This window comes from Adiantum capillus-veneris, chromosome 5 (assembly GCF_014529385.1).
Source record: "Adiantum capillus-veneris isolate H3 chromosome 5, ASM1452938v2, whole genome shotgun sequence".
Taxonomy (NCBI): domain Eukaryota; kingdom Viridiplantae; phylum Streptophyta; class Polypodiopsida; order Polypodiales; family Pteridaceae; genus Adiantum; species Adiantum capillus-veneris.
The window spans coordinates 72514407-72539037 of NC_140935.1; the positions used below are offsets into that span (position 1 = coordinate 72514407).

The 24631-nt window shown below is 44.3% G+C and overlaps 1 protein-coding gene across 1 annotated transcript in view; it reads left to right on the plus strand.

The window, feature by feature from the left end:
* The window catches only part of LOC147457513 (Tetrapyrrole (Corrin/Porphyrin) Methylase), a 36336-nt gene extending 13363 nt beyond the window's left edge, over positions 1 to 22973 (plus strand). Inside the window, exons 3-6 of the mRNA XM_086513600.1 lie at positions 21253 to 21482; positions 21573 to 21612; positions 21704 to 21795; positions 22471 to 22973. Coding sequence (XP_086369726.1) covers positions 21253 to 21482; positions 21573 to 21612; positions 21704 to 21795; positions 22471 to 22667 — 559 coding nt within the window. The 3' untranslated portion in view covers positions 22668 to 22973. The remainder of the gene's footprint in view (positions 1 to 21252; positions 21483 to 21572; positions 21613 to 21703; positions 21796 to 22470) is intronic.
* Positions 22974 to 24631: the final 1658 nt, after the last annotated feature.

The following is a 24631-nucleotide window of genomic DNA, read 5'->3' on the forward strand; positions in this document are numbered from 1 at the left end:
CAGTGGGCTTTTCATTTGATTGATGTACAATTGTGTGGGTTCATGCGCGATTGCCGAGGCAAGAGCCTCTTGCACAGCTAGTGGCTAATCCCCCGCAGGTACAGGTGAATTCGGAGAAGTTTCACGTGAGAAATCTCGTCCGATTCAAAGGGCAAGTAGCCCTACAGGTGCGGGAGCTCGAGGTCTTACTACAGATGCGACCGGCACGCGAAATGGAGCCTAAAACAGGGAATTACAGCCTGCTGTGTATTTTTGCAGGTTTAGGGTTTCGGCCCTAAACGGTCCCTAATACCCCCAAGAGGTTCGAGGACACGAGGGGACCGTTGTACAGGTGATCTGGCGAATTTTCGGGGCAGAAAACAGAGAATTCAGCATGCTGCAGATTCTCGCCAGGTTTTGTAAAGTGTCCGTATGCGTCGGGAAAGTCATCTATTGCGTGGGGATATTGATTTTGAAGCGTCCTAGTACAGTTATGCTACCGAAATCGGGCCAGAACAGGTGTTTCTCAGCCTGGATTGTGCGGGGCACCTCGTAGGAGATCACAGGTTTTATTCCCTCTGTTAAAGAATAAAAAAATACGGAAAGGGGCGCCAATTTTGGGGCCTACAGGTTGTCGGCGTCTGCTCGGAGCATTCTAGCTTCCGAGCCGTGTGCGCGCTTAAGTGTTAATTCCCGTCACAGATTTCCTTTGCACGTTCTCTCTGTGTGTGTCTAAAGTAAAGAATTTCGGGTGAAAGCCAACGCCTACCGCCCTACGGGCCTGTTTCATGGTTCCATTGCCGGGACATCAATCACTTTTTCCCCAAGATGTGAGCTTCGGTTGTTTTGAGTAAAGACACAGAGTACACGAACTTGGGATTACACTATGGCCGACAAAGGGAAGGGCATTATGGAAGAAGGTTCCTCTTCACAGGACAGACAAGAAATTCCGCATGTTTGCCCTGCCAAAAAGTGGTCAAATTAGGGCTCATTTTCTGCTGCGTTTTTAGGGTTTGCAAGTATGAACCAAGATGAGATAGGCTGAGGTCTCACGGTGGTAGATTGGCCACTAGATCTCCTGCGGGAGTGATGTGGGTCTACTAGGTGACACGCTGCTTGCCGATTCTCTGAGGCGATTGCTTGGATTCTATGACACATTGGTAAATCATCTTGAAATTTGAGCTTGCTTGGTCGTGGGTGGTACGTCAGTGTTGTGGAATTATGCTCGTTTGCAGAGCAAGAGCCTCTTGCACAGGTAAAAAGTTAAGGGACACGTTGCAAGATGCTATGTGGTGAAGTTCAAGAACTATCCACCTATGGATGCAAAGTGGATGGAAGAGCATGAACTGTCAGAGTCACCAAATGTATTGCAGCTCTACCTTGAGGCCTTTGGGTTACAGCCTACGTATGCCCCAACCCAATGTCTGCAAAGGAGGGGTAATGATAGAGCTAGCACATCAAATGTACTCATGGATTCAGTGCAACAACAGTGTACAGTTTGACAAAAGTATGAAGGTCTCATTAAGTCATTTGTACATATGTTTTGACAATCTTTTTTGCGGATACATGCGATGATAAAAAGGTGCTTACCACACAAGATCATCTATGGCATGTATTTATGGTATGCAATCGAGGACGTTTGTGATTTCAAGAGGGGGGTATGTCATGAGGACGTGGCAACTGCTAACCTTAGTTGTTGGTTTCTTTCCAATGTTTTTTGTTTAATTTTTGAGACCCTCTTTTTGAAGTTGCAAATGGTCGGACATTGTATGGCGCTATCATCTGATCCCCTTTTTCTTTGGAATCCTATGATGAACTTGCATTTGGTTCCCTTAGTTCGTCGGATACCTCAGATGCACTACCATCTGATTCTCTTACATTTTAGAATCCTGTGATGAGCCGTCATCCGGTTCCCCTGATTCATTCTCTTCATTGGTAGACTCTTGCCTTGTGGAGGTGGATACTATCTTGTCCGTAGGATAAGTCAATGAGCCGTCATGCATTTCAAATCCTTGCTTAGCATGTCCCATAAGTCTCTGAATAGAGTCAGATTTCTAGTTTAGACAATACTCTTAAATCTCTTTTGGCAATCCACAATAAAACCGCTCAATCTGGTCTCTCAAAGTAACCTTCCAAAACGAAGGCACTGGCAATTAAATATCCCAAAACCTCAGGAAGCTTAGTCATTTTTAAGTGATGCCAAGCCATGGTGACATCTCTTTCATATTCGTATGATATCCAAGTTGACGTGAAAATTTTCTTGAATTTTAACTAGGTCGCAGGTGCTTCTCTGGGTAACAACAGAGTAGATCACCATGTCTGTGTAGTTCCTTTCAAGTAAGATGCCGCTCTTCGTACCTTGGAGTGTTCTATGAACCGACCTCCAGAGAAGGCGACGTCAAACTGTTGTACAAACTCAAGGGCTCGAAGGGTGTCTTGATAGCCTGAAAACGTCTCAAACCTGACAGCTTGACCCCCTTCCTTGAACTCCTTCGTCTTCTTGCTCATCTGCTCACTATCAAAAGAGGACGAGCTCCTCTCCTCTGAACTGCTAGATGGCCTACCATGCCTGCTAGACTTTTACTTTTCTTGCTTTTTCTTCACTTCTTCCGCCTTTTCTCATCCTCTCTGGAACTAGAGGACGACGAACCGTCAGAACTCTCTAAAGACGAAGAAAAATCTGAGTCATCCTTGAAACGAGCACGTTTCTTGGATTTACTTGCCACCTCGAAACTCGACTTCTGGCCCATATAACTTGGGAAATCTGCCGATTTCCTCTTCTTCTGAGAGCGCTTCAAGCCTTTCATTATCTGGTTTATCTTCTGGTCAAGAGCTCCGTCTAGCTCTTTCTACGAGTACAACTTCCGCTTTTCTGCACTCGTTTGTCCTTTCAGCTTTCCTCCCACCTGAGAGGAGAATGTCACAAACTACTGACGTGTCAAGACATTGAAGAACGGAGCCAACCTATAGATTCTGGCCGAGAAGTCTAAACCCTAAGTGAAGAAGCAAAAGCATTAAAAGAAGTTTTACCAACTTGCAAAGTCTTGCCGAGTGGCCTATTTTTAAAGAGAAGTTTCCTCCAACTTATGGGACCCCGTCTGATGGGGCCAAGTGACCTAAAGATATTAAAATAAAGCAGGACGAGCGCACACACATAGGCTCATTTGTGTAGAAGCTGACGATGTGGTAGCAATACGGATTTCTGTATTTCGCGTTGATATGATGATGTGGCATATTGTACGGACAGTCCTGGATTTTGCGTTGATAGGCTGTATGGATTTTCGAAAATTGCGTTGACAACTTTTGGGCGTCGGCTTTTGGACCAGTTGCTTTTGAGTTTGAAGCTTTTCATGTAACTTCTTTCCTTGAGAAGGTGCAGAGTCTGGAGTACCGACGTTGTACTGATTTCAAGCAATATAAAGAAATACCGAAAGGGGCGCCAACCTTTGGGGCCAATGCTCTCTTGGGGTGGAACTCCGTCACTCTCCGTCTTGTGTCGTCAATTTCTTTCAGTTTAGTTGTTATTAACTTATTTGAAGTGCTAAAAGTCTGTTCACTCTGTTCTTTTCCATTGGCACGTGGTGCCCGTCTCGTGACAGTGGTATCAGAGCTTCAGGCATGTGCTTTTCTGAAAGCATACCGGTCTTACCAAAGAGCAGACAGAGCAAGATGGCGCTTCCAAAGTTCACCGAAAATTTTATTTAAAGAATCTTCGTGTCTTGACCCCGGACTTATTAGCCACTCACACCCTTACTTCATCGCGCATCGGGTGCGCTCCGGTCTTTGTCGCTGTCTTACAAAGCATAAGCCATAAAGATCACTTGCAGAGAAGGATCAAAACTTTGTTTTTCGAGTTGCCTTTTTTCTAAGAGACAGTGCCATGCAGTGGTGGATGTCTATAACTACCAAGCCACATACTTCAAAGACTTGGCAAGCTTTCAAGAAAATTTTTACCCAAACTTACATGCCTTCAGACATCTTTCTTCGGATTACAACTTCTGGTAAAGTGGGGTATCTTGAAAGTCTTGCGACAGAGGCCCTAGCAGATTAAAACTTGAAATTCTCGACATCTCTCAATAGGTGTCTTTTCTCGAGTTGATAACCTTGGAGGTCCAGTGTGATTGCTATGTCTTCAAACTACCATCACTGCTACAAGAGCACTGTCTGTCCAAGAGCTTATGGACCATGGTGTAGTTGGCTACAACCTTATGGAAGAAATCTAACCCTGATTTTGGTGCAGGTTTTAGGATGGAAAGCTAGTCGTCTTTTCGAGCTCGACTGATGTCGAGATTGCTTTTTAAGTTTGAATCTGTTTGAGAACTTGTTTGCTGATCATGTTTGGAATTTGTTTAAAATGGATGGTATCTGTTTTGAACCTGTCTTGGTGTGGATTTGAACTGTTTGACTCTAGTTTGAATACTAGTTTCAATGCTTGGTGATTTACTCTGGGGTGGAGTAGTGAGAAATTTTGTTTTGGTATTGTCTGGGAGCGTTTCGTTGTATGCTTGAACCTCTAAACAACGCAGGTTGTAAAGAATCTTTATATCTCTCGGCCCGGACTTTTTTAGGTTATGCGGGAGGAGTGATGAGGGAGCCGTTGAACAGCTCATGGCCCGGACCTGGATGGTTATTTGCCGGGGGAGTGTTCATCGACGACTTTATGTTTCTATGTCTTGTAACATGCATATGTGAGCATTTGTGCTGCATTGTGATGTGCCAACCTCAAACTTCTTGGCAACCTCAACAATCTTGAGCAGTTATGAACACATTCCAAGCAGGGGGTTGTGAGATACATCTCAGTTAAGGATTGAGGGTCCAACGAGGACTAAAAAAAAAGGAAGGTAAGATCAACAAAACCTATGGAGGGGAAGGTTAGGAGGGAGCCGGTTTGGGAGTTCGAAACTCCTTGATAATGGCTTTACCTCCTTGATAGACTGCCCATTTCCCTGCTTTGCGCGCTTCTCGCATCTTTTGGAGTTCTCCCTTCTTCTGTTTGAGTTGGGCAAGTGTAAGATCTTCTACGAACCAACTTTTAGTGTCCTTGAGAAGCCTTGATTGCTCAAGGAGTTTGATTCGGTCCACTTTGGTCTTGAGAGTGAGGATTGCATGGTCGGTGCAATGTTCATGTGTATAAGAGAGGTGATTGTTGCTGGATCCCATTGTACCCCGTGGATTGTTGTTTGGATGCGGGCAAAGGACTTGTGAAACTTGAGGTCCCTCTCCCCTTTCCAGTCGCTTGGAAGCTCGCCAATGCGAACATTGAGGGCAATATCCTCTTGTCGTTGTCGTTTACGTAGCGTGGACGCCACACGATCTTCATCCTTGCGGGAGATTACCTCTTGCACTTGAGTCTTGACCTCCTTTGTGAGGGTGGTCTCTACTTCCGCCTTTGCTTCATTAAACTTGACTTCCATTTGTTCCAATTCTTCTATTCTCCACTATGGTGAGCCGAGCCTCGAAGGCCGCAAATCGCTGCTTCAGCTCGACATTCTCCTTGCGAAGTCCTGCGACTTCAGTTTAAAGGCCGGGACGATGTTGTCCATCTTTGGGGGTGTTGCCATGACCCGGGCAAAGCTGAGCTTGCTTCGGGATGAGGCCTGTCACAATCCAGTGACGTGGCCTAACCCTAGACACAAGGGGGTTGCAAGACCGCACACACAAGCTGGTAGATAGGCCCGAAAATGCGCTGGCTCTGCCACGTGGCAACAGCGTACGGACCCCCGGGAATTGCGGCGGAATCTCCGGAAAAGCAGGGCTGACGTGGGCTGAGCTGTACGGCCTGCTTGTTCTACTCAGGGGCTGGAAAAAATTCCTACGCAATGTTATTGACAGCTTTTGGAAACCTGAGTCCAAGTTGCTTTAAATTGTAAGCCTATTTTTGGGGCAGCTTTTTATGGACTTTTGGGGCTCTGCTTTTGGCATCTCTTGTAAACTCTTTAAATAAGTGGGCAGGCCTCCCACTTCTCAGAGCATCTGAACGCAGAGTCTGAGAGTGAGAGCCTCCCACTCGCTTGTACTTTTGCAACAGATTAATACAAAAAGAAATACCGAAAGGGGCGCCAGTCTTTGGGGCCAATATCTCTAGGCACAGAACTCCGCCGGGCCAGTGTCAAATCAACTGTGAACTGTGAACTGTTTTGAAGTATATTCTTGTGGTGTCACGGTAGAATCTCGACTTGGAGTGTTCAAGTCTGTTACAGTGGTATCAGAGCAACCGGCCGATTTCTCTTCTACGGGAAATCCGATCCTTTTTAAGCGGCACTTATGGCTTTAGACGGAGATCAGTTGACTTCCTCTGCATCAGGAGATGAGGGAAGAGATCACAACGAAGATTCACGCGAGGAGTACGGCCCGCCTCGGCCTACTCAGGCGGAGCTCGAAGAGATGGAGTGTCGACGATCGATCGGCGATGCAACAAAGATGATGCTAAATTTTGCAAAGGATCCGAAATTTGCAAAATTTATGAGCCAGACCTCCTTCGACGAGGTGCACTTACAGTGGCAACAGACCACAGAGCCACCCCTCAAACCGGCATTGAAAAAACCTCCTACTCCAAGAATGTACACAGAGCAAGAATTAGAAGAGGTGGTTGATGCACGAATTGCTCAGCTTTTTGATGCGCAGAACAAAGCAGAAAAGCACAACAAAAAGCAAAAGAAAGGCGCTGACTTCCCGGGTTATTTGGGTCGTCAGTCTAAATTTGCATCGGCAAGAAAACAGAAGAAGCGTGTTCGATTTGAAGGAGTACCCTCTTCTTCTTCTTCTTCTTCTTCTTCTTCTTCTTCTTGTGAGAGTTCTTCTAGCTCCTCTGACTCGAGCGAAGAAGACAGAAAAGGCAAAAAGCGAATCAAAAAGCAAAGCTTCGGAAAGGGCAGGAAAAAGGCAAAGAAGCCTAAATCTCGCCCCGTGGTTGACAGTTCTACAGAGGAGGACTCGTCTTCAGATAGTTCGGACTCTGACGACAATGGCTTTTATGCAAAGAAGAAGAATTTTTATAAAGCCAACCAGTATGACTTTCTCGAAGTCAAAAGCAAGAAAGTCCGAGAGTTTAAGGAAGGTGGACAATCAATTAAATTTGACACGTTTTCTGGTTATAGAGATGCTTCGAAGGCTTTGTCTTTCATACAGCAGTTTGACATAGCTTTCTCTGGAGGGCGTTACTTAGAGCACTCCAAGATTCGGAGGGCTGCCTCTTACTTTAAGGGGAATGCTCGAACTTGGTGGTCCACGCTTCTATTAAACAAGACAGCGCCAGCTAATTGGCTGAAATTCAAAAAGATTTTTATTTCTTCTTGGCTGATTCGAGAGTATGAACGCGACATACGAACTGCTGGAACCATCTTCGGATGACCAAGAAAGATATAGTGGACTCTTATTGCGAGAGATTCTGGAGCTCTTTTCTACCTGCCTCTTCATTTAAGAAGATCTCGTTCAAAGAACAGATTGAGCGGTTTACCTTGGGTCTTCCTACAGAGATTCGAGATCACTGCTTAGAACAAAAGTCAACTTCCATTCACGAGTTGATGAGTCATGCGAAAACGGGGTTTTGCCATCCACTTAGGCAGTTTGACCTACCCCACCGATGAAATCATGACGCAAAAGACCGAACAGACTTCGAACAATGAAAGTAGAAAGAGGAAGAGCAACCTAGAAAAGAAAGAAAAGGATGCACGACCCAAACTCACTCCTCGAGAGAGAGCTCTCTATATCAAGGAGGGGAAGTGCTTTGGATGCGAGGAAATTGGACATATCTCTGTGTGAAGTGCCCTAAAAAAGCACCGAAAGAACAGAACGACAAGGATGATGAAAGGCGTGAGAGTTCGAGAGCAGCTGAGGAACGTGGAAGAAAAGACAAGATGAAAACAGGATTGGTTCTAGATTGCGTGGGTACTGACCCCAGCATGATGGACGAGAGTACAGAACTTTGCCGAGCTTGGGGCCAAGTGAAAGACCAAGAAGCCCCGATCTTCTTTGATGGAGGAGCCAAGGACAACTTCATTTCACCTAAATTGGCGGCGCGGTTCGAGATCACACCCGATTGGATGGGACCACTAGGGTGAGGCAGTTTTAGCGACACGACAGGGACGTAGCCATTACACCTGTCATTGGCAAACTTCAGTTGCATTGTCAGGGGTATTTAAGGTATGAGGACTTCTACATAATGCCTTTGGAAGGTTGTGATGTCCTCTTGGGAATTCCCTAGTACCACAAGAACAACGCCATGGTCGACTATCAAGCGAGGAAAGCGACTTTGACCACAGAGAAGGGCAGAACCATTGTACTCAATGAAAAATTAAGGGCGAGTCCGTCCCTATCGTATCGGCTTCAACCATTTCAAAATTAATGAAATCCAGTCTGTTTGTTTACTCTATCTTTTTGAGAGAGATGAATGATGAGACTATGACAAATATGTCCGAACCTGATAAAGAACGCCAAGATTTTCTCCACACTCATTCCGATTGCTTCTCAGAAGGCCTGCCGGGCGAGTTACTACCCGCTCGTCTTGAAGATCATACCATTGATCTGATACCTGAAAGCACACCACCGAATCGGCCACCTTACCGTGTGAGTCGAGCCCAACGAAGAAATTATGAACCAAGTGAAAGACCTCTTGGAAAAGGGTCTTGTCTCGCCTAGTACTTCATTGTACTGCTCTCCAGTGTTGTTGGTTTTGAAGAAAGACGGATCTTGGAGAATGTGCATCGATTATAGAGCTCTCAACAAAATCACCATCAAGAACAGATTTCCGATTCCTAGAATCGATGATATACTTGACCAACTTCAGGGATCCTCGTGCTTTAGCAGGATCTACTTGAAAAGTGGATATCATCAAATCCGATTCGCGTCGGGAGACGTCTACAAGAAGCCTTTCGGATGACTTTTGGGTTATTTGAGTTTTTGGTGATGCCTTTTGGCCTAACCAATGCTCCTGCGATATTTAACTGGATGATGGACAGGATTTTTCGAGAGTACAGACTATATGTTGGACTTTCTTTGACGACATCATTGTTTTCTTCAAGGATGAGGCAGAACATAGAGAACATCTGCTTCAGGTCTTTCAGGCATTACGAGGTCACAAGTTGGTGATTAATGCGAAGAAAAGTAAATTTTTCTTACTAGAGATAGAGTTTTGGGACACATTGTCTCAGCAGCAGGAGTGCAGATGGACCCGGCCAAGATAAAGACTATCTGTGATTGGCCCGATTTGAAGAATGCCCATGAAGTTAGAAGCTTCTTGGGATTGTGTTCGTAGTACAGACGGTCCATTAGAAAGTTTGCAGCGGTTCCTTCCCCTTTGCATATCTTGAACAGAAAGGAGTCCCTTTCTCGTGGGGACCCACAGAGGCGACTGCCTTTTAGACATTGAAAGAGAAATCGAGTTTTGACTTTGCCTGACTTGCTGAAGTCATTTGAAGTATAGATGTTTGTGGTTGTAGTCTGGGTGCGGTCTTAATGCAAGAAGGCCATGTAATTGCTTACGAGAGCCGATTGTTCTCAAGGCTGGAATTGACAACACAGATTTATGAGAAAGAGTTTTTGGCGGTTATCCACGCTCTTACTCAGTGGCGGCATTACCTACTCAGAGCGGATTTTATTGTCTTTACAGACCATCAGAGTTTACGCTACTTCTTGTCACAGAAGCAGCTATTGGAAAAGCAGATGCGGTGGGCGAACATCTTGTCACGATTTTACTTCCAGATTGTCCATGTTCAGGGACAGAAGAATTTGGTGGCAGATGCTTTGTCTCGGAAGCCATTGGTTCTGGCTATTTCCGCGATTCATCGTAGGAGCTTCGAGGATATGGTCGATCAGTATGCCACGAATACAGATTTTGCAGACTTTTTCACACGGATACGGGATGGGGAGACTTTTTCTTCGTCAAGTAGCCATTCCATTCGGAATGGTTACTTGATGAAGAAAACCATGTTGTTCGTTACACAGCTGTTGAGGGAAAAGGTTATGACCGAATGCCACCATCCACCTTTTACGGGTCATCGCGGCATTGCTACCACCTTGAAAGGGGTAGAGAAATACTTCTTTTGGCCGAGACTCAAGAAGGATGTGGATGAGTTTGTGCGTAGTTGCTTGGTATGCCATAAGGTCAAGTTTGATAGGCATAAAGCACATGGATTGTTACAGCCTTTGCCCATACCCACTGGCCCCTGGGAAAGTATTGCAATGGATTTCATTTTTGATCTCCCGAGAACACAAAGTGGTCACGATGGTATCTGGATTGTTATTGACAGATTTAGCAAGCAGGCTCATTTCATTCCAATGAAAAAAAAGTCAAGCCGGATGTTAGGTGCAGCGGAATGAATGTTTGCGCTTTGCTCAAGATGAGTGCTCCGAACTGTGCTCAAGGTTCCTTTTGTTCTTATGGAAGGGAAAGCCTTCCGTTCTTAATGAGAGAATGCTATGATCACAAACAAAGTGAATGGACAATGTTAGGGAATAAAGGCCTAAGTGCCTTGTACTTATTAACTTATAAGTTAAAAGACTTATAAGTGAGGGGGCCCAAGTGTGAATGGCCCCCTAGTCACTTACTCATATACTCAAAGGTCAAGCCCAAAATGTATCTATCGTGACTTTTCCCAAACTTCTACGCGTTCTCTCTCTCTCTCACGTATTTTTTTGCGTGTGCTTCTTCTGCGCCACTCTCCTCTTCTCCTTCACTCTCATTGCATAGAGTAGCAAGTGGGCTCTCTCTCTTGCTCCCCCACACATGGTATCAGAGCTTTAGGGTTTCCAAGAGAGCCATTTTCGCAACACAGATCAGAATTCTGTTCTTGCTCGCTGCGGGAAGGATATTCAACCGTTTTCGATCAACTCTGTCGCGAAGGGATCCTCTCACCGTGTAGAGTCGACCTCCGGTGACAGTTTCCCCAAAATTAGGGTTTCAAAAACTGGCGAACAGCAGCCTATTTCTGCTGAAATTGACCAATTTCGGGGTCAATTTGATGCAATTTCATTAGGGCAAGTCTCACAGGTCAATCGTACAGGTGTTTCCACCAACGAGGTTCTGAAAATTCAGCAAAACAGGTGTTTACAGGTCTGTTTTTTGCCCTAAAACAGGGAATTTCAGCAAGCAAATGATGTATACACCTTGTGGAAACCTTTGGTAAGGGTTTGGCAGTGAATGTACGCCGTTTTGGGGTGATTTCGCGTGAAATTTGCTCGCTGTTTTTCTGTAACAGCAAGCTGTTTTTGCCCGATTGCGCACATTTGGGCGTGTTTAGGTCGGCAAAACAGGGTTTCAGTGTTTGCAATCACTCAGAATGGCTTCTAGCAGTGAAAGTGGCAATTTGTTGCACATTCGCAAGCTTGAAGGGGCCCATAACTTTGCTATATGGAAGAAGCAATGTTATAATGTGATGTTGCAGAAGAAACAGGCGAAACCTATTAAGTTACAGGGTGTGAAACCGGATGATATGGAGGTTGAAGAATGGGAAGAAGTGGACGAGTTGGCTCGCTCCGCGATCATGCTTTCGGTGTCTGACAATTTACTCTTCAATGTAGAGAATGAGCAGACAGCATGGGGCATGTGGAAGCGTTTAGACGAGTTGTATGCACAGCAGAGTGCTGTCAGTAAAGTGTATTGGCTTAAGAAGCTTATGGATCTCCGCATGTAGGAGGGCACGCACATGTCAGTGCACCTCAATGAATTCAATTCTATTTTCAGCCAACTGACAGAGCTGAAATTCACGATTGATGAGGAGTTCAAAGCTACTTTTCTGCTATGCACATTGCCCGAGAGTTGGGATGTATTCCGGACAGCTCTTAGTAACTCAAGTGCGTCACTTAAGTATGCAGATGTAGAGAGTTCTCTCTTGATGGAAGAGATGAACAGGAAGAACACCACAGGTGGGTCTTCTAATGCATTGCACTTGAGAGGCAGGTCTCAACAGAGGGAGAAATCTGACAGTAAGGACAGGGCACGCAGCAAATCTCTTAGGAAAGATGTTGTGTGTCATCATTGTGGAAAGAAAGGGCATTATAAACGGGAATGCTATGAGTGGAAGAAAGAGAAGAACAAGGGTGCTGAAACTGATGCAAAGGACAAGGGAAATGCCAAGAAGAGCACTGTGTTGATTGAGGAAATCAATGTTGCTAGTAGTTGTGACAGTGACAGCAGCACTGATATACTCAATGCCTCTTCTGTGGATGCACATACTCTTGCTATGGGTTCTGATGTGGACATGCATACTTGGATTCTTGATTCAGGTGCCTCCTTTCATGTAACACCTCATAGGGATTGGTTTACATAGTACTCAGGCGAGGTGCAGGGCACTGTTTATTTGGGAGACAACTATGCATGTGACATTGCAGGTATTGGCAGTGTCCAGTTTTCCTTTGCTGATGGTATGACTTTTGTTTTGCACAAAGTGCGCCATGTGCCACAACTCAAGAAGAGTTTGATTAGTACAGGGCAGCTAGATGATGCAGGCTATCACACCACTTTTGGTGATAGCAAGTGGAAAATTTGTAAAGGGGCCCGGATTGTAGCCAAGGGTTGTAAATCGGACACTTTGTATCCCTTGCATGTATCTAGTGTGCGTGACCATGTTGTCGCCGTAACCGAGCAGCCAAGTGTTTCTTTGTGGCATGGCCGGTTGGGACACATGAGTAAAAGAGGAATGGAAACTCTGTCTCGTTGTGGCTATTTGCCGTGTTTGAGGTATGCTGATTTTTTTCATTGTGAGCACTGTATTTATGGTAAGCACAGTCAAACACCGCACAAAAGGTCTCTTTCTTTGAAGTCTGACAGGTTAGACTTAGTGCATTCCGATGTATGTGAAATGCCACAGTTGTCCTTAGGGGGAAAGAAATATTTTGTCTCGTTTATCGATGATGCTACACGTAAGGTGTGGGTGTATCCAATACGTGCTAAAAGCGATGTTTTGGATACTTTCAAGAAGTTTCTTGCGTTTGTTGAGAATCAAACTGACAAAAAGCTTAGGTCTTTGCGCTCAGACAATGGGGGGGAGTATGTATCAAAAGCATTTATTGACTTTTGTGCTACTAAAGGTATTAAAAGAGAGCTCACGGCTCCTTTTAATCCCTCTCAGAATGGAGTTGCAGAGAGGTTGAACCGGACTATCCAAGAGAAAGTTCGGAGTATGCTGTCACATGCTGCATTACCTCATGGTTTTTGGGCAGAAGCTGTGCAAACAGCTATTCACTTGATTAATCGCTCACCTAGCAAGGCTTTGGGTGGAAAGGTGCCTGAGGAGGTGTGGTCTGGCAAGCCACCCTCATATGCACATTTAAGAGTGTTTGGTTGTGAGGCCTATGTTCACATCCGGAGTGAACTGCGCACCAAACTAGAACCAAAGTCTCATAAATGCATTTTCCTAGGATATGGTGAGGATGGTGAAATGGGGTATAGATTATGGGATCCCGCATTACGGAAAATCATACGCAGCAATGATGTCATCTTCAATGAGAATTGCATGCACAAACAACCCACAAAGGTCGAGGAAGTGCGCCGGGTTGTTTTTCGTGAAGATGTTACATATGGATAGCCAAGAAGGCCCAATGTTCAGCAGCCTTTACATGCTGAAAATGGTGCTGAAAATCAGCCATTAGCTGCTGAAAATCAGCCCCAACAAGTTGCCATTGATGCACCACAGGTAGGGGAACAGGTTGATGCTCCTAGACCGCCCGTTGTTGCGATGCAACCGGCTGAACAGCCTGCTGTTTTTGATGGTTTACCGGCTGAAAATCCACCTGTTATGGATCATTGGGTGCGTAGGTCTACTCGGGTGACAAGGCCCCCCGATAGATATGAACCGTCTTTGGACTATGTCATGCTCACTGATTGTGGTGAGCCGTCTTGCTATAAAGAGGCTATGCAACGGGAAGACAGTAAGAAATGGTTCAAAGCAATGGTTTCGGAAATGCAGTCTTTGGAGAAAAACCATACATGGGACTTGGTTGATTTGCCTAAAGGGCATAAGGCTCTGCCATGTAAATGGGTTTACAAGACCAAGGTCACATCTGATGCTTCTTCTAAGTACAAGGCACGTTTGGTTGCTAAAGGGTACAAGCAAAAGCATGGTGTTGATTTTGATGAGATTTTTTCTCCTGTTGTAAAGCTTGCCACATTACGTCTTGTTTTAGGCCTGGTTGCTTCTGAAGATATGGAATTAAAGCAAATGGATGTCAAAACAGCGTTTTTGCATGGCAATTTGCTTGAGATGATCTATATGATGCAGCCAGAAGGTTTTGTGTCAAAGGGGCAAGAGAAGAAAGTATGTCGACTCTTGAAGAGCTTGTATGGTTTGAAACAGTCTCCCCGTGCATGGTATCACAAGTTTGATACATTCATGAGGTCTCAAGGATACAAAAGAAGTAATTCTGATCACTGTTTGTATATCAAAATGGCAAGTGATGGATCTCTTCTATTGCTGATTTTGTATGTTGATGACATGCTTATTGCGGGTAAAAATGTCACGGAGTTGGATGCATTACAGCAAAGCCTAAAGAATCGCTTTGACATGAAGGATCTTGGTGATGCTAATCATATTTTGGGCATGCGTATCTCTCGAGATAGACCCAACAGGCGTCTGTATCTATCTCAACGAGATTATGTTAATAAAGTGCTACATCGTTTTCATATGGATGGGGGAAAGGCACTTGGTACTCCGCTGCCTCCATATGTAAAACTGAATGCACATGACTGCCCAAACACAGATGATATGCGGGCTGAAATGGCCAAGATTCCTTATGTATCAGCCGTTGGCAGTTTGATGTATGCTATGGTTGCTACACGTCCGGACATTGCATTTGCGGTGGGAGTGGTAAGCAGGTACATGAGCAATCCTGGCAAAAAGCATTGGGAAGCAGTGAAGTGTATCTTGAGATACTTGAAAGGCACTAAAGACTTGTGCATTTGTTTTGGGAAGAGTGAGACATCTGTGCATGGCTTTACAGATGCAGATTTTGCTGGACATCCAGATTGCAGGAAGTCTACCTCTGGATATGTGTTTACATTCACAGGAGGTGCAGTTTCTTGGATTTCTAGACTGCAAAAATGTGTTGCTTTGTCTACCACTGAGGCTGAGTATGTGGCTGCCACTGAGGCATGCAAAGAAGCTTTGTGGCTCATGCGTTTGGTAGAAGAGCTTGGCATTAAGTCACCGGTTCCTGTGCTACACTGTGATAGTCAGAGTGCTATTATGCTTGCAAGGAATCCTGTTTTTCATGCCAAGACAAAGCACATAGAGGTGAAGTATCATTTTATCAGGAGTGTGCTTGATGACAAGAGCATTACACTTGTCAAGGTGCACACAGATGACAATCCTGCAGATCTTTTGACCAAGAGTCTTCCAGCAGAGCGGTTTGCATATTGCCGTCAGATGATGGGTGTTGGATGAGTAAGTGCATGATCAGCTGATGTATCATAGTTAGCTGATTCTTTGTTCTCCCAAGGTACATTGCCTTTAGGTGGGAGGTTGTTAGGGAATAAAGGCCTAAGTGCCTTGTACTTATTAACTTATAAGTTAAAAGACTTATAAGTGAGGGGGCCCAAGTGTGAATGGCCCCCTAGTCACTTACTCGTATACTCAAAGGTCAAGCCCAAAATGTATCTATCGTGACTTTTGCCAAACTTCTACGCGTTCTCTCTCTCTCACGTATTTTTTTGCGTGTGCTTCTTCTGCGCCACTCTCCTCTTCTCCTTCACTCTCATTGCATAGAGTAGCAAGTGGGCTCTCTCTCCTGCTCCCCCACAGACAATGTGCGTGCAAGTGTATGAGACTGAGAGACAGAGAGAGAAGAGAGATACGACACTAGAGACGTTGTAAAACCCTCCTCCGAAGGCCCCACTCTCGTCGGCGAGAGTGGTCTACTATTGATTGCACAAAGTGGTACAATGATGATGCATGGAAACTGATGCAACTTGGGACTATGTTGGTGACGACGACGGGGACGGCGACAATGACCTAAGGGCTGAAATCTGCAACCTTCGAACTGCTGTCCACAAAACGCTATCTGCTGAATTCCGGGGCTGATTCAGACTGCTGAAAAACGCTGATTTGCTGTGTTTTTGGGAGGCTGAAAATGGTGTGTATCTGCAGATGTTTATGGCTGAAAACACTGCTGTACTTGATGCTGAAAACGCCGGTATCTCTGCTGCAAATGAAGGCTGAAAACGCTAGTTGCTTGCAGCTTTGCTGGCGATAATGAAAACCCTAGGTGGTAGGGGATGTTGCGGTCCAGAGGTTTGCTGAAAACGCCAGGCAGGATGGGGTGTTGATGATGAGCAAAAACGCTAGGCTGAAGGGGTGATGGAATCGCCAAGGGAAGCTTGGAGATGTCTGCTGAGAGAGGGGAGTACCTGCTGCCTGAGGCCTGTTGTGCTCCTTGCTCATCTACCAAAGAATGCTAGCTTTGGCTTGCTTAAATATTTTCTTACCCAAATTGCTCTACCTACTTTTGTTGGAAAGTCACTTAAATTAATAAGTGAAAAATGTCAAAAATAGGGAAAATAGGCTAAATGCATTGGAAAAATCCCCTAACTGATTCTAATGGATTCTGATGGGAATACTGATGATCATGCTGTGTGCAACCAGAGGATATACATCTATACCAAGTGACTGGGCATGCACGGTCTACGAATAGACTCACAAAAGTGCCAAATAACTTCTAATCTAGACTGACTGGACTGATTGAACCCTGATCGTATTGTAGCTTGTCCACGGACACAAAGGGTTGGATGTGTCACCTGACACCGGATCACTTAGCGAGACTGTTTGTGGCCCAAATCTTTAGACTACATGGCATGCCCGAGACGATTGTCTCCGACAGGGACCCCAGATTTACGAGTTTGTTTTGGAAGGCAATTTGGGAGAACATTGGCACGTGGCTCGTCATCTTTCCACCCGCAGACTGAGGGCAATCCGAGATTGCTAATTCAATGGTTTTAGATTTATTGGAGTCTTGCATCTCGGATTAGAAGACTCAGTGGAAAAAGTATTTACCTTTGGTGGAATTTGCTTACAACAACACGATACACTCTTCGACGGGGAAGGTGCTATTTGAGATTATTGAAGGTGCTGCGAAGGTTCCACCCTTCCTAAGCACGAAAGATAAGATTTTTGAAGCCGATGAGTACATGCGCGACTTGGACACGGCTTTTGCCAAGGTGCGCGAGGCTTTGCAAAAATCTTAAGAAAGACATAAAAAGGCAGCAGATCGCCATCGACGCGATTTTAAATTGAAGGAGAATGGTGCTCTTACATTTTGAGAAGGCACGCCTGAGAAAGAAAAAGAGAAAGGAGAGGCTATTTCCAAAGCTTAGTATGCGGTACTACGGACCTTTCCAGATCTCCAAAAAGATAAATGATGTCTCCTTCCGACTGAAGCTGCCCGACACTTGGAGGATTCACAATGCATTTCACGTGAGTCTCTTGAAGCCTTCTAAAGGCGATGTGCCTGAAGATGGGGAGCCTGATGAGCAACCCAAAGTGGAAGAAAACGAGGAGATCCTTGTTCCAGATTAGATTTTGGCACTTAAGAACAGAAAGATTAAGGGTAAAGTGAGAAGGCAGTTCTTGGTTAAATTCAAGAACTATACTGCATTGGATGCGAAGTGAATGGAGGAGGAGGACCTAGCAGATACTCCTCAGATTGTGAAACTTTACCTTGAAGCTTTTGGTTTAGCATAGTCTATTCCAAATGGAACCCCGAATTCAGCTTGGCCGGAGATCTGGAGACTGGTGCAGTGGGTATGCACAAGAGGGGAGTTACTCCGCTCCTTTGTCAACAGATGCCTTGATTTTTGAAAACTAGAGTCACTGATGTCTCTTTGAGCTTCAAGGATACTGAGAGCTGACATTATTCTGCTGTATGACTTTATGAAATGGAATTCCGGATAATATGAAACTGATTTGTTCTTGACTTGTTTAAGTGCAGGAACTGATAGACGAAATGACTGCAGCATTTTGGTCTGAATGATTTCGATAGACATGGTTGCAATAGGGATTAGTCAATCGGACATCTATGAGGTCTTAAGTGGATCTGGATGCGATTGCTAATTGCATTGCCGATAAATCATGATTTGAGATCCGAATGAATGTTGAATGTGATTTGTCATGTGATGTTCTGTGATGTCCTGTGATGTGATTGTCGATTGGTACATGTGCTAGATGTGTGTTCCTAGTTCGTCGGTACTAACAATCAGTGTTTGCCAAGACAATTTATGGCTTCTGTCTATTTTGCAGGCGTAATCGAGGGCAATTACAATGCTTTCAAGAGGGGGGTATGTCACAATCCAGTGACGTGGCCTAACCCTACACACAAAGAGGTTGCAACACCAGACACACAGGCTGGCAAATAGGCCCGAAAACGCGTTGGCTTTGCCACGTGGCAGCAGTGTACGGACCCCCGGGAATTGCGGCGGAATCTCCGGAAAAGCAGGGTGATGTGGACTCAGCTGTACGGCCTGCTTGTTCTACTTAGGGGCTGGAAAAAATTCCTACATAATGTTATTGGCAGCTTTTGGATACCTGAGTCAAAGTTGCTTTAAATTGTAAGCCTATTTTTGGGGCAGCTTTTTATGGGCAGCTTTTGCGGCTCTGCGTTGGCATCCCTTGTAAATTCTTTAAATAAGTGGGGAGGCCTCCCACTTCTCAAACCATCTGGACGTAGAGTCTGAGAGTGAGAGCCTCCCACTCGCTTGTACTTCGCAACAGATTAATACAAAAAGAAACACCGAAAGGGGCGCCAGTCTTTGGGGCCAATATCTCTAGGCACGGAACTCCGTCGGGCCAGTGTAGAATCAATTGTGAACTGTGAACTGTTTTGAAGTATATTCTTGTGGTGTCGCGGTAGAATCTCGACTTGGAGTGTCCAAGTCTGTTACAGGCCCAAGTGACCATGGTTGCAAGGGCGTGTTTCTTGTGGAGGAGCTTGGGACGGCACTGACAGCCTGTCCGACGGATAGAGGCAGCTCGGGATGTGTTGGTTGCGGGGCTGTGGGGATGTGACTTAATGCAGGGGCAGTAGGTTGGTTGGAGGGCAGAGTTGTGGCTTAACGCCCCCCAAGCCCCTCGCCCAGGGGGAGGCTCAGGGAGCGAGAGAGGACGATGACGTGAGAGAGAGCTAGGGTTACAAAAGACGCGAGAGAGAAATGAAATGAGATATTAACATCTTCAAAAAGCCAAAATGACCTATGAGACCAAACCGATACAAACAGAGAATTCACCATACACTATGGCCCATACTTGGTGGCGTACGCCATAGACTTGCCCAGCATGAGGCTTGAGTGTTCAATGCGTAGGAAATTGGCAGCTTTTAAATCGTCACCCAATTCACATTTGCAGACCCTGGCACGGCAGTAATAAGGCCTCGCATAACACCAAAGGCCATGCTAAGGTCAAAAACAGAAAAGCCCCAAAACAAATTTACCGTTTTAAGCCATGGGTGAAACGTTTCATGCGTTTCGTGTTTCAGCTCGGCTGAAACACGTTTTACGGTTACGCTGACTCAGATGCACTAGCCCCTAATGTAGGCGACCCTTGCGGTACTTTTAGTGAAGCTCAGAGCTGATTGTACAACTACAGGTGTGAGCTTGCTCTGCAATTAGTGTAACAAGAAATGTTTCGTGGTTTTGAGATGTTTTGTTTTAAATATGCCAAGACAAAACACATATGTTATAGGAAACATAGTATTTAGGGGTCTAGTAGGTGGATACATCCTACACATGGTGGGAAAATATGATGCACATCACACACTACATGGATAATTTTAAAATATGAAAATAAGACCTTTTTCTTTTTTGAACCTTAGAAACGTATTTTGCTCCCTTGTTTTGAGTTTGTTTCAAAACGTTTCGAGCATTTCTTTTTTTGTTTCGTTTTGAGGAGATGAAACGCATTTTCATGTAACACTGTCTGCAATTGATGATCTTAGAGCCCACACAAGGCACATATTTATAGGCACTTGGCCCTGCTTTTACACGACGCATAAAAGCTTTGCTTTTAAATTAAAATAACTCAAAATTCAGTTGCTTTCATAACAGACTCTGAAAAGCTCCAGTGCCAAACCTGCCATGTTATCACGTTTGTATAGTGCCACGTCAGCTTATCCGTACAATCTGGGGAACCCACTCAGGTCTGGCTTTGCTGTCTGGTCATCTCTGACTCTCAAGTTGACTCTTGTCTCCTCTTGCGTTCGATCATGGACTTGCCACGTCACCAAGTTGTGATGACATTCATTAGAGTTAGAGCTCCATCCCCGAATCCCTCAATACACATGTACACTCACCCCATAGCAGTCTATTTTATTTGATTTTGTAGCAGGTTCAATTTCAGCACTAATGTCCTTTCTTCAAGATACCCGATAAGGCACACACATGTACATCGTTTTGTCTCTAAGGCCAACGTCCGGCTCTAGGAGACTTTAATAAAACTTTTTTTCTTCCTTTCTCGTTCTCAGTGTGGGATTTTTCTCTCTCTTGTTTTTGGTATCATAAGCAGCCCAATTTTTTCAGTGCCAAACTAAGAGCCTGTAAGCCTTTCCTAGACTTACCTCTAAGGTAGTTGCAGCGTGTCCACATTGCATATGGAGCTGGTGTGCATGTGACACATGCATGGACCAAAATTAATTCAAGCATGCCGGTCCTACAAACACGCTCACAAGGTTGCTTCTTTGAGACCGACCTTGGTTATAGTGTGGGCATTAGGGATGACATATATATAGTCAGTATATACAATGGTGTAGCTGCCTGATAATATCATCTTATGGATAACTGCCTTGCTCTTTCTCTCATAGGTGAGGCTGGCTTTTGGTGGATGGCTCCTCAGTATTTAGTACAACATGTCAAAGAGCTCTAGATTTGACATTGTGAATCTTTGTCTAAGCTGAGTCTGGCCAATAATGTATAATTTTTTTTTCTAAATTTAGTGCACAGATGACATACAAGGTGTCTTCTTGTTATGCTATTCTCTCCATAAATTGTGGCTGTTTAGTACCAGGTTTCATTATTGTCGTCTTTGCACTGCATCTCTAGACTGCATGTGTGTGTGTCTTGTTTGTGGGGATAGAATTTGAGTCTACTTTAACATCCACTAATCGGACTGATGTTGCTAATGATGGTCGCATGGTATTGTGGGTTAGTATTATGATTTTTTTGGCTTTCACTTTATCATTGAGGTTGTTCTTTCTCTGGACTCATCTGAGTGTTTATATATAATCTTAAAAAATAACAAGTGTTTAAGCTGTTATATTTGGGCTCCTTAGCACTCACTGTGACTTCTGTCTGTGTGGCAGAGCAACAACGCACTCAGATTTGGTTGTGCGAGCGCGGAATATGGGTGTGAAAGTGCAGATTATTCACAATGCATCTATCATGAATGCTGTTGGTGCCTGTGGTTTACAGCTGTATCGCTTTGGCGAAGCCATATCTATTCCATTTTTCACAGAGACATGGAGACCAGAAAGTTTCTATGATAAAATCAAATCAAACAGGCTTCTTGGTCTCCACACCTTATGTCTTCTTGGTAATCGCTTTATTCTATTGTGATGCTTTAAGGTGCATTTACCGGGTTTTCACACTCATGCTGGTACACTTCTGGCCTTTTCTCAAACAGACATAAGAGTGAAGGAGCCTACGCTGGAGTCTCTATGTAGGTACATTTTAGCATTTTTACTACATTAGCAAATATTGCATGTTTGAGCATACTTTGGAATTATGAATGTCTGATATTAGTAGTACAAACAGAGGCAAGAAAGAATATGAGCCTCCAAAGTACATGACAGTCAACACAGCATTGGAGCAATTGCTTGAGGTCGAAGAAAATCAGAAGTGCAATGGTAAGTTTCCTGCCTAAATGAAACTTTTCATGAGCATTTTTATGAATTAGCCTTATCATGCTGAAATAGAAAAATCCCCCAAAAAAAGGAAGGCAGACTCTGTGTTTTGCAAGTGGACAACGGACATAATTTAGATGTTCTGAAACACCTCAAGCGGGCATGAGGAGTATCTAATTTACACTTCTTGTCTGCTAGTAAGCTAGCTCTTTGTTTTCCTGTTATGAGTGATCTGCATTACCCTGATTAGTTCCTTAAACGAGGATGAGCGGACAGGCAGTTTTGGAGTGTCGTGTGTGCAAGTTCACTTTTTGGCCTACATAAGCCTTAGGAAATCATTGAACTCTTGCGAACAATTGTGGACCGTTGGATGAAACTAACTTGTCAATTAGTGCCACATGAAAGTTGATGATGACAACCTTTCCTCTTTCTGTTTCTTAATAGAGAGGCATCAACTATGCATTGTCTTTTGTTATGTAGGCCGCTGTGAGAGAGAGTTGACATTTGTCTCCCTATTTCTATAAAGAGGGTATTTAGTAGCGGGTAACACGAACTCTTTCTCATCCTCTTATGTAGGCCATTGTGAACTTTTACCTCGTTTACATTCTGGTGTTGCATCACTGTTGCGTTTAATCGTTCATTTTTCATTTTGCTAATAGTTTTTTCTCCCCATGGCAGCTTACAATGGCAACACAATTTGTGTGGGTCTAGCTCGAATAGGTAATCCCACTCAAAAGATAGTGGCGGGCCCAATGAAGGATTTACTAACGGTAGATTTTGGGCCACCTCTGCATTCCCTAATCATTCCAGGAAACCTACACCCCATGGAGGACGAAATGCTTGCAATTTTTAGTATTCAAAGCCATGCAGAGTAGAAAGGTCTGTGAACATCAAGCCGGTGGGACAACGCCATTATCAACAGGAGTCGTGGTCACTGGTCATCTCAACACATCGGGCACTCCAGCAGATTAACACTTCTTCACTTAACATTTTTCAGGCATGAATTTGCTCCAATCAAATTTTGGCCACATAATGGCCAGTTCGTGAAAATACAGTGGAAAGTAACCCTAGGTAGATAGTCAGTGATAATGTGTGCTCGTGAATGCTGGCTTTGTGTGTATATGTGAGCTTTATCAAGGTCTTCTAGAGGCCAAAGTTGGCCTTTGAGACAACTTTGTACATGAATGTGTCCTCGTATCCAGAAAAAAAGGACAGAAGTGCTGAAAATAAACATGCTACAAAATAAAGTAGGGGGTTGTGTATATATGTATATGAGGGATGACGGGGCTGGGAGTGCTAACTCTAATGGATGGGAAGCTATATGCGTAGGGGAGTACAACCATGATATGAGAGAGAGAGAGAGAGAGAGAGAGAGAGAGAGTTTTATCAACCCTAATAAGTTGGCTCAGCTTTGATCTACTCAGGGGCTGAAGGGTGAGGCAATAATTTGTCCAACCCATGCAAGCTTATCCATGTGGTTGTTTATGAGTACTAATAATCCCTACCTCTCTCTGCATTGTCTGGAAGAGGTCAGCGCCCGCATAGAACATCTTTGGTGAGTGAGCTACCACATCTACATAATAGAGTCATTGCTTTGAAGAGTGCCTTCCCTACCGTAGGTGCTGGATCTGCCTTTGCCTTGGCAATAAAATGTTAGGTGCAGGGAACTCATGATCATAATTCGATTATTAGAACAATCTCTTTCCAAGCAAGTTTGATTAGGGAGTGGGGTCGATTGCTTGTGTTAGATGCTGAACCTTTGCTGCATGCACTAAATTGTGTGTGACTAATGTATCGAACAACTGTGGTTTGGTGTTCCTTGGTACTTGTATGTAAGCACATTCACTGTCTGATGCATCAGCATGAGTGCTCCTCTTAATGAGAATCTCTACCAAGGAATTGTAACTCCTAGGTGCACATACTCCGTGTGCCCCACTTGCTATGAAGATATGAATAATTGGTCAACCTTTGTCTCCACAAAAGGTACTGGCTAGTCTAAGTGAGCACAATTACATCGAGTTTGAGTAATCACAATATCACTATCATTTATCAGAACCGGTATTAACACTCCAGCCAAGCTAGGACTGGTTCTAGTTCAACATAAACATCATCTGCATACAATACAAAAGTGTTGGGCAGATCAAGGATCCTTGCCTCATTCCTTGTGGTACCATCAGCCTTTGTTTAATAATCTCCCTTGTGCCCATATATATGGCTTGTCACGGCCTTGTAAATGTGTAGATAGCGTTACATGCACTATTGGTGCTCGATTATCTCCCATGTGCCCATATATCGCTTGTAAACGTGTAGATACTGTTTCATGCACTATTGGTGCTCTATCATCATGCTATCTTTGCATGATTCTTGTTGAAGGTACTCTACCAAATGCTGAGGTATTCCATAAAGTAGAGGGATTTGGTCCTATTGTTAAGTTTATCAGCCAAGAGAGAGTGAATACAGGAGTTGGGCATCCTTCTAGGGTATCAAAGACCAGATGCCCAATATTTTTTTTGGCAATGTAGAGTAGATCCATCAAGATGAAGTCAAGGTCTTGATGGAAGATTTTTATTGCAGTGCTAGCATGTAGAATTATGTTGAGGTTTTTAAAAGTATGAAAACATCATCTTAATGTGCAAACTTTTCTCAAGTGTGGTGTGGCCATTCTTGTGAAAGAAAACATGATGGGCTTCCCGACATGTTACTCATGTCAGTGGTTTGGCTTGAAAACTTGAACAATTAGTTATTTTGCAAACACGGAATGGCAAAAACGGAATGGCTAGTTATATCAATGTGTGTGGCATGTGCTATGTATAAATGTTGATACGTCGATGTGCATGTA